Source organism: Leuciscus leuciscus, assembly GCF_965113295.1.
Source record: "Leuciscus leuciscus genome assembly, chromosome: 3".
Lineage (NCBI taxonomy): Eukaryota > Metazoa > Chordata > Actinopteri > Cypriniformes > Leuciscidae > Leuciscus > Leuciscus leuciscus.
In genome coordinates, this window is record NC_138727.1 from 16,889,310 (window position 1) to 16,900,384 (window position 11,075).

Consider the following 11,075-nt stretch of genomic DNA (forward strand, 5'->3'; position numbering starts at 1 on the left):
ACAAGGAACTGGTTGATACAATGAGGACTTGAGGGCCGAATTTGAGATAACTGTGCAATAAGTTCAGACATATTTTCTGCTACTTTCCTGTATATGGTTGTCAACAGTTTATAGAAATATTCAGTATTCAAATGTCACTTTAAACTGCTCTGGTATTCACACCAAAACGAAGAAAAATGAGAATTCACAAGAAATTATTCTGTAAATACATTTCTACACAAGTCCCGTGGGCCTCAGGAGATCTTGTAAAAATAATAATAATGTCAAAGTCTGAATTCTTTCAATATCTTTGTTCTATTTTGTCCATCTTTCTGCTTGTTGACCTTCTTGACACCATCATGTATTTATGTTTATCAGGTCTCTTTAAATCACTTTATCTCTCTTAAAATGTATCTGGAACGGAAATGATTGCCTAAGTACTGTTCTTCTTTCTCATTTCCCCTGTTTTCTAACCCATATCTGTGTGTGTGTGTGTGTTTGTGTGTGTGTGTGTTTGTGTGTGTGTGTGTGTGTATGTGTGTGTGTGTGTGAGAGAGAGGGAGGCTTCAGGAGTCACTTTGATTCTGCTTTCTGTCTCTGGCTGAATGTGTGCAGGTATAGCTTTGATATTGTGATTGTTCACTGTGATTCTGTTTAACAGTACATGTTGAAGTCAGTGTGAAGCTGAAGAAGTGTCAGCTTTGTCTTTAATCCTCATCTATATGCTGCTTCAAAGCCAAGAATCATACTCACCATGCACACTCACACACCACACACACACATACACAATCTGCTGTAAGTGTTCTAGGGCCACAAGATATAGCTAACAGCTACATCTCAATATTAATGCATTTGCTTTGAAATGGCAAAATAGTGATTTGTTTCAGAGAAACCATCATTTCGACCATACAGCTTTTGTATCCAATAAGATTCAAAAGAATTCATTCAAGATGTCAAATGCAATCAAAATCCAGGTAAAAAAAAATGTATCCATTCCATGGTTTTCTACAACCATAAGCATATAAAATGCGATATTTATTTATACACATTTTCCTATAACTTTTTAATCCATTAAAAATGCTACACAGTGACCTAAACCACAGTGAAGTAAACTGTAAAAAGAATAAAACTATAAACAAGGTGTAAGATTTTTTTTTAAAGTCACCATGAAATCAAAATATATTGCATATCTTATATTAAGTATATTAGAATGATTTATGAAGCATTGTGTGACACTGAAAACTGCTGTAATGGCTAATGAAAATATAACTTTGCCATCACAGGAATAAATTACATTTCAAATATACCTTAAAAATACAATTAGTTTAAAATAACTGTTTAAATATAAAGTAAATGTATTACAAAATATTACTGTTTTTACTCTAATTTGATTAAATAAATGCAGCCTTTGTGAGCATAAGGGACTTCTTTCAAAACCATTAAAAATCTTACTGACCCCAAACTTTTGAATGGTAGTGAATATGATTAGTTTATTTAATAAATATATATAAAAATATTAATATATTAAAAATGCTATGACAAAAGGCAAATATTACTGCAATATATTACCCAAGTGTACATAATGAAATTCATAAATACTTCATAAATACTGCAGTACCGATGTCCCAGGGCTATTGTGTTTTCCAGTCGGGCTACCAAAATGCATAACCGGCCTGCCCGACGGGCTATCTGAAATAGTGTAATCAAATTCCTCCCTTTATTCACATTATTGACTAGTTATTTTAAGGAAAAATATGACTGTGCAAGTTTTTGATCATGCTGATTTATCCGTAGCGCAATTTCTCATGAATCTCAGTGCCTGTTTTAAGAGAAACACATGATAAATAAAAATTAAAGCTCCACTTGCATAAATGCTTTACTTTGCGTGTCAGAATGTTTGAATCCATGTGCTAACACACTATCACTGTAAAGCTGTTTTGAAACAAAAACTTCTGTATTGTAAAATCTGTTTTCAAAACTCCTGATGCTTAGAATTTTGTACCGGAACAATCAGAGAAAAGTGTCAAACGGCGTTGCCAGACGTACAATAATTATCGTATTTGTATACCTCTGTTCGATGTACGATCTATAATGAAAAATGTCAGTTTTGTGTTGTGTCGCTGTAATCAGAGTTTGTACAAATTGGTCTAGCTTTGGATTCAACGTCTACCGTCATGATCGTAAGGAGAATGTGAAAGTGGTGTTACGCATGTCTTCCATCTCATCCAACGTCTTCTCAGCCAATCATCGAGGAGAATGACTCTCTCTCTCTCACGAGCACAAGTTAACGTTCCTTTTGTATTGTAAACAAAATTGCATATCATAAATATGTAATCTCTGTATGTTTTGCAACAACAACAAAAAGTCACACAAACCTGCCGCTTAGTTCGGTCGTTTCCAATCGGAGGTCGATAGTTTAGCAATAAAATAATTTGCAGGTCATGTCAAAAAGTTGTTGGTCTAGATAAATAGCTATATTCTGTATGTTTGACTCGTGCACGATAATTTTCTTCCAAATACGATAATTTTGGGCTTCTGGTACGATACTTGGACACTCCCAATCTGGCAACACTGGTGTCAAAGCTTCGAAGAGTCATTATTTCTCCATCCCTCCTGCATCCAACTGACGTTTGGGGAAGACAACTGGTGCTTCCACCCCTTGTAAAGCAGTGCCGTTCTCACTTAATTTATTGTTGCTAAGTGACAGAGATTGCGTGCGCAGTGGAGAACATTGCGAACATTGTGTGTGCGTGTGTGACAATGTTAAGAGGAACATGGATTTACGGCAGTATTTCAGTTCTACTCGGCCCAAAAAAACAGGTCAGGATGAAAAAGATTTTGATTGATGTTTTGACTCCTAACCAATTTTCTACATTAAAAAAATTCTTTTTATTTGGGCTAGTAAAATTCATTTCGGGCTACCAAAATCTGAAGAGCGATTACATTTTTTTGCGAGCCCTGAGTTTAAGCTTGGTGAGTTCAGTTCAATACATGCTGTCATTTACACAATTGCCTTACACACACCACACAAAGTTCCACATACACATCTGTGCTTAAATGCCCTGTTACACAACCACAACCACCAACACAAGGTCACTTTAACTGCAATTTCAGCAGAATCTCTGCTTGGGGAATCCACACACACACACAGGTAAAGTGATGGTAAATCCCATTTGTGTTTGTGAGTGTGTGCAAGTGTGCATCGAGTCATTTATCACTGGTGTCCCCTGTTTTTTCAGCCTGTCCCATGGGCTGATGGGAGATATGGCAACCAGTCACTAAGAGTGACATTCTAATCTACAATACCTACATCTAGAGCACACAGGGTTCCTTTCTTTCTCACTCTCGCTCTTGTTTTCTATCTCTCATCTTTACACTCTCAACAAATACACGACATGAGCCTATTTATGACAAGAGTCAAAAAGTAACTGTTGTATGATTGTTTAAGTAATCTAATGGAGAACAATAATTTGTGATATTTTACAAACCAGTGGCTCTCAACTGTTTTTGCTTTAGTATAATGATCAAATGATTTCCAAAAACCATGCTTATATTAAATTTAAGTGAACATATTTAACAAAGACTGGGATGTATTTAAAAAAATTTTTTTACCTGCTTTTCGAGAATCAGAACATCCCAGGCTACTTTCTACTAAGCAGTTTCTACCAATACACAGCAAATATATATATATATATATATATATATATATATATATATATAATATATATATATATAGAGAGAGAGAGAGAGCCTAACAATGTGTGATTATATGATTAGTTGCATTTTATTTGAGCCATTTGGCATTGTTTTTTTCACTTCTGACCGTATCAGAACAGACTTGTGTCCCATTTTTGGGTCGCTGCCCACCAGTTGAGCACCATGGGTTTTCAATTGATTAGCTGTTATCTGCCATTTCATTCCACTGGCTTAGTATCGGCCTTTCCTCACACACGCACAAACACATGCACCTGTTCTGGATTCTGATACTGCCATAAACAGACAGATTCTTCTCTATAACCAGTAGTAACAGTGGCTAAAAACAATGGCTGGTGGATCAAAGCCTTCCCACTTCTCTCCCCCATCACTGCATGCCTTGTTTTTCTCCAGAATCCTCCGGGAATTTTCCGCTGACATTTCCAGCCGTGCTCCAGAGCGACTAGCTCTAATTCTCTCCCTGAGCACCCCCTCCAGAATCTCCATCTTACCACTGGCTCATTTGCCAGGTCTAAATTAGCTCAGACCAATCGGGAAGAATTTGACAGTGGACATTCTTAGCTAGCAACATCTGGGGAGGTGTCACGTGCTTAGCCACTAACCTTTCTCAGAGAACATTAGATTCGGAAATTAAATGTGTACCCACGCTAGGTAATGGTACCATACTGTTTATAGAGTCTGTTTGAAACCAAGTGACAGCTAACAAGGAAATTACCCATGGAGCAACCATAAAGAATGTGTCATCACTTCCCATATCCAACAGGTTCAATATTTTGAAATAATTGAAGCCAGTCAGTTTTAGATTTCTGACAAAGACGTGTAAATGTTAGGTACCTCATTTATAATCCCTCTTAATAAATATTTATGGAAACTCCACAAAAATATGCATATACCTAAACAGTAGCCTAATTACCATAAGTACCAAAGTGTGCAGACGGGAATAAACTAAACAATAAACCTTTTGTTCTAATCTAAACCTTGATGCTGTTTTCCGTGAAAGTAGAATTTAGAAGAAATTTCAAACAACTCTTTCCATTGAACAACACTTCGTACTCATCGGTGGCAATCAAGTAAAAAAAAAAATGATGATACACTGGGCAACTTTTTGAGCAATGTTGCTGGGCAACTGTTGCCGTCAATGGGCAACCAGGAGACACTGGGCCCACAACCGATCTAAAGTAGATAGATAGAAATGTGTTGCCCATTCTCAATGGGAAAGTGCCCAAGGAAGATTGCCCAGCAACATTGCTCAAAAAGTTGCCCTGTGTATTATCACCTTAAAAGTAGTAATTTCGCACTTAATAAAGCACAACGGAACATTTTAAACAATTTAACAATATAATCATGGAGGCCTCCATTGCTCTCCAGGGTGCCATACGGCAATTTACATTTTGGCCAGTAGGTGGCGGAAATGAACCTTTTTGCATTTGCTGTGTTCAAAATTGCCCCCTGTACCCTCATTCACTATTCCCTACATTGCTCCACTAATATAGTTCACTTGAAGGAGCGAATGAAAACAAGGGAGTAAATTCGGACACTGAATGCGCCGAAAGGGCAGCCACTTTTGCATAGTATGTGCTCATCATCATTTGAAACGTAGCAAACTGACAGCTCCAGTCCATTTGTCATGAAAATATTTATCTTGAACTCAGTCATGGAAACTGTATACGCCTTAATTAAACAATTTAATAATCAGTTAAAAAGGTATTTATACCTGTATGATATTACGCTATAGCCACATTGGACCAGCGGTTTGGAAAACGGATGGATGATTCAGCTGCGGGCGCCATCTTCTGGTGAGACGCGGGAATTCATTCGACGCACGACTTTCACAGTGCATCATAGGTATTCTCTAGCCGTTGAGCGTACATCGGGTGTACACTCGTTATTGCGGCGCATTGTGGGACTGAATGAGTGCATTTGATAATGTCCACTATGGTTTCGGACACCACTACAAATGGCTGTCGCCATAAATTGTGCCCTATTTAAGAGTATAGGGGGCGATTTCAGACACAGCCATTGATTTGACAATCACCATTAAAACAGCATAAGTAGAAGAATGATGTTGCTTTTCCACTAGGCCTACCTACTGGACAGGAGATTTGTGCTGCATGGCGCACAGCAGATCAATCGTGACCGCCACAATTTTACTGTAATGTTACTGGCTGTTTTTCACTAAAACCTTTTGGAAAACAATCAGCAAGCTGCAGTTACTTTTTTTGTTGACACTCTTTAAGTGCTTTGTTAAGCGTTAAAGTGAGTCAGATGGTACCGCAACTGTACTGAATTCACCCAACCGGATATTCATTAAATTATCTCCTTTCATTTTCTACAGAAGGAAGAAATGAGTATACATGGGGGTGAGTAAATTTTCATTCATTTAATTTCATTTTAGACTGTTTTTCACAAAAGCAGATAGCTTCAGAAGTCTTATAATATAGCACACAAATTGTATGGACTACTTCTATGGTGTTTTCTGTGCTTTGACAATTTATTATGAAATTTGGCAAGAGCTGTGTAATGATCCTTCAAAAAACTCAACATTGAGTTACACAAAACTCATTTTTTATAAAAAACAAACAAACAAACAAATAATAATGACAAAATGTTCATAGGTGAACTGTTCCTTTAAACATTTGACTCTCTCCTATTGTATCCATCTCTAATCGTTGCATAATGTCCGCATTAATTCATATACACTCATGTGCATGCACTTGAAACTGAAAGCTCTGGAAGTCATGAAGTCATCTCACAATGGAGAGTGAGCGGCTCTTCAATCTCAGAGAGGGGCCAAACGTGGGAACGAGATTATGAATGAGTATGTGAAAGAGAGAATGAACACCATTTTACTGCTCTTGTCCCTCTAAATAGCCTCTTTATACTGACTGAGGCCAACTCAAACACCCACTCCAATTCAGTGACACACACACACAACATCCCCTTCTTGTCCTCACAAAAACATTCACATTTAGTATATCAGACGTGAACACCTGCGACTAAAAATCAACCAAATAGACTTATTGATATTTAGTCTATTTTGTTTATATTTAGTCACAGGTGTTCTTGTCTGATTTACTAAATGTTTTTTCCTCACCATTTTCACCAAATGCTGCATTTAAAAATCCCACACAGCTAATTAGAGCTCAGATTTGAGTCTTCGTTCTGTCGTTTGTGAATAATTGGAACAGGTTGGAAATAATCTTGTGGTAGATGTGTTTGTAAAATGTAGAATGTCTCTGGTGATGCATCCTATCATGGCACCATTTAAATGCCCAAATAATCAATTTATAAATATATCTTATTTTTTTACATTTATTTTTTTATATTTTAAATTTACTCAAATTAGCACACACATACTCTTACCTTAACGTCATTGACATTCATTCTCGTCCCTTTCTTCCCCACAAAAATGTCATCTATGTCAACCAGGATGTAGCGTTCCAGAGATCGTGACAGCTTTCTGCCTGTGAGATAAGCGATGGCATCCACCAGTATGAGTCTGTGTAACCAGTAGCTTAGCCCATGTCCAAATAGCACACGCTGCACCCCATCGTACAGACCCAAGTCCTGCACGACGGTAGCATGGAGACCCTGGGGACCTGGGATCATCTGGGCCGCCCCACTCTCACTGGGCCGAGCTTTAGCCAATAGGACTGGTTCATATGTGGAGTGATTGAACTGGAACACAGTCCAGTCTTCTCCTGGTAAATGCCCTCGATCCACTTCTGCTCGTGTTACGTAGAGCAGAGGTGAGCGTGGGTTTACGCAACAGTCCCGAAGTGCAACATTTGTTCGCAATGTCAGAGGGAAACCCCTCAGCTGCTGTGCAGGCTGGGAGTTTTCACTTGCACGGTGAAATGCGATGACGCCAACGCTATATTCGGCACAGTATTTATCCAGCAGGTCGCGGTTCCATGCATCCATTCCGACATACTTGAGAAGGTTCTCATAGATTACCAGTGCATAGCGTCCACGGCCTTTGTGTGTTAAAGGTGGGATATCACCCTTCCCTGGTGCAATTTCGGCATGGTAAAGGAATTGGTTGGATTCTAGAATGGCGATGATGTCCTGTCCCAGTTGAGAATACTGACTTTCCACAAATACCAGCACCACCGGATCCTTACGTGACGGATCGATTGGTTTTGGCGTCCGAGGCTCTGACTGTCGGAAAGGGAGGGCCCTGAGGTCAGCACAGTCTGGACCTATGGCACGGTCCGCGAGATCCAGTTCTTGGGTGGAGCCTGTGTAAAGGTAGTAGGCGGAGACTAAAACGCTGACCATACAGAAGGTGGCGAGGAGGATGACCAGCCTCCTCAGATTCCTCCGCAGCTTGGTGGCCAGATTCATGGCAAACGGCGCACATGTGTGGGAGTGTGCGTGGGTGGGAGTCTCTGATTGATCACTGATGCGGGCTAAAGCTGCAAATTGGCTTTTTTGGTGATCATGCTGCAGTCATGTGACCATCTCACAAAACTGGCAAATCCTCTTCCAAGACAGGCCACTTTTGGTTGATAATGTGGCACAATGTTCAGCCAAGACACCAGCTGTTACGGAAATGAATACTTCACCCAACTAGCAGCCCTCCATGTCCTGAGATTTTTCCTGACCCCCAACAAACCTGGAGATAATACAGATGACAAATGACAAGCAAATTCATGTTTTAGTACAACTTTAAGCATCTCTGAGGTGTGTGTTCTTCTCACAGAAGTGTTCATCAGGGGTGTGTATGGATGCTCTTGAGGGGCAATTCAGCCGTCAGCCTCCAGGTTGTTTTCAATCAACACTTCACCAGCTGTGGCCAACACTTCCCGGGAGGAGTGTGTGATTGGCTGTATATAAATAGGAAGTTGGAGGCTGAGCCAGTAGGAGCCTAAGGGTGGCTCTAAGGGAGAAATTCATCACTTGTCCAATAGGAATCGACTGTGTCGCTCATATACTGCATGTACATAAGGTAATCTACATGACCACATTTTGTCTTCAAAATGTTGCTACAGTAGAAAAAGGGATGGCGGCAAGATATTTTCTCATAAACTGCAAATGCAGTACATCCAACAAGTGCACTTGTTCACTCTCTGTTTATGTGTGTGTGAGACTATGTGCATGTCATGATTGGTGTAATATCGGAGTACGTAATTAAAGGAACATGAATTACACAAGATTGAAATAACAGATTACAACGTTGCGCTGGAACATCACAGGAGAATTCAAAAAAGTCGGGGGATGAATTTTATAAGGCGAGAAAAACTTAGATTACCAAAAGAGTGTTCCCTAGTTCTGCATCATAAGAGCACAGGTTTACTTAGGGAGTAGCAATTGCATTTACAAGACATTCTATATGAAAACATGTGCTTATTTTTTAGTCTCTGTCTATTTTAATATTTTACTATTCTATCATGTTTACTGAAAACGTAATGATCAACAAGTTTAGTGTAGTCTGCGGGCTGCAAAGTGCAACTTGTGCAGATTTGGCTAATACTTGCTAATACTTTCAGTAGTTGTGTGTACATTTAGGCTACTTACAATTTTAAAGGGTCATAAATTGGTCAAATGAAATATTTTTTTGTTTTAAATCTAACGTCAACAGGTTTGTATGATGAGGGTATGCTTCAGTAAATATCGTTACCTTCTTATAAAAAAACTGCGCCTAAGAGATGTCCTCACTTATATAGGCTAGTGAAACCGACGTGTGCGCGCACGTGTGCGTGTTTCCCCGCGAGGCGGCGCATTCTTTAAAAAGGGAAGCATCGCCAGAGATGAGATATTTTGGCTACATTAATTGCATTAATTCTAATAATATAAATATGAATACCTAATTCATGTCTTTGCTCAGTCCTGTTATGTTTGACAAGACTACATTAATAGGCTACATGTTGGTTAAAATCCTAAATAAACTACAGTTTCTGTTTAAGATTAAAAAAATATGTCAAAAATAACCTGAGGAAAAGTCTAAAACAAAAAGAGAAAATGAAAGTCGAATATTCAGAAACAAACAAACAAACATAAAGTAGCCTAAATTTACAAGTAAATGCAGCCTCAACACATGCAATGATTCTAAAAAGAACACTAAGACAGTTATAATGTTCACGATGTTCTGTAAGCTAGAACATTATTTTAGAAAATGTTTTCAAATACTTTTAAATTAGCCCAAGACGATATGGCTATACAATGGAGACAAACATGCACATGTGCAATTGTTTGTGCGTATTAACGGTTGTTTTTCAAACTAAACCGGAGGCTGTTGTCAATCGCGCTTAGGAACTGATTTTGCTCAAGAGAAATTGTATTAAAATAAAAGACTATTAAAGCCGTTAAATACGCGAGCGAAATTAAACGCACAGCATCTCCGGTCCGATATCGGTAATGTGACATTCCAGCACAGCATATCTCTAAATCTCACACACACAAAGACGTTCAGCACCCCAAACAGCACAAAGTTACAATACTAAACGTAACTCAAAACTAGACGCACTTTCGTCATCTCCGACGACGAGCTTTCTTACCTTGAGCCGAACCTGAGGTGCAGCTGAGCGGGAAGCTGTCACAGCAGAGCCGCCTCTCTCCGGAACACCAGCTCCTTACAGCTCTGAACCCGAGCGCCCAATCTCATCCACTGATTCAGAGGCAGCCATCTGGAATGATGCGGGGACCGGCTCGCTATTCTCTCCGCGCCCTCTTCCCCTTTCTCTCACTGCGACACGGATTAAAGGAGCGCGGGGGGGAAGACAGGTCTGGAGACAGGAGGAGAGACAGGACTGGAGAAAAGAAAAGCGCTCAAAAGACGAACTGAAGAGAATATCCCGAGAGGAGCGCTGAGACACAGGACTCCCCTCCACTGTCAGCAGTGACTGAATAGAGTCGCTGCCGCTCTCTGCGCTTTAGCTCACCAACACACACACACAGAGAGAGAGAGAGAGAGAGAGAGAGAGAGAGAGAGATGCTCAGAGTGATTGGCAATTTATATTATGGTATGTTACGTAATGGTATGGCAAGTAGCTATATATCCTACGAATACATGGAAAGTGTGACAAGTGCTATTATGCTATAGGCTACTCTTTTTTTTATCACGGTATAATTACTAATTATTTTCTTCGCTTAATAATAGTTATAACAATATAGTAGTAGGCCTATATTTAAATAAATATGCAAGCAGCTATGCAAAATAATACTCCATTAGCCTACATGTAGTCATACTTTATACAAATATGCGTACTCAGTGTTTGTAAAAAGAGTAATTTTATACAGTAAAAACCTGCTAACCTATTATAAGTTACCTTACCATATACTGTAAAATATATTGTAGCCTACTTTAAAAGACAATACATGTAATTTACTGAAAAATATTGTAAATAGCACTCTAAATATTGTTAAAAATGAAATAAAAT

General features: G+C 39.0%; 1 protein-coding gene across 2 annotated transcripts in view; it reads right to left on the bottom strand.

Moving 5' to 3' along the window:
• The window catches only part of ndst3 (N-deacetylase/N-sulfotransferase (heparan glucosaminyl) 3), a 60,456-nt gene extending 49,870 nt beyond the window's left edge, over window positions 1-10,586 (bottom strand). The window contains exons 1-3 of one of the 2 annotated variants that reach the window (XM_082164675.1): window positions 10,194-10,586; window positions 8,397-8,575; window positions 7,057-8,311 (exon numbers count right to left, since the gene is read on the bottom strand). In XM_082164675.1, the coding sequence (XP_082020801.1) occupies window positions 7,057-8,040 (984 nt within the window). In that variant the 5' untranslated portion in view covers window positions 8,041-8,311; window positions 8,397-8,575; window positions 10,194-10,586. The remainder of the gene's footprint in view (window positions 1-7,056; window positions 8,312-8,396; window positions 8,576-10,193) is intronic. The other variant, XM_082164674.1, reaches the window with a different exon arrangement.
• Window positions 10,587-11,075: the final 489 nt, after the last annotated feature.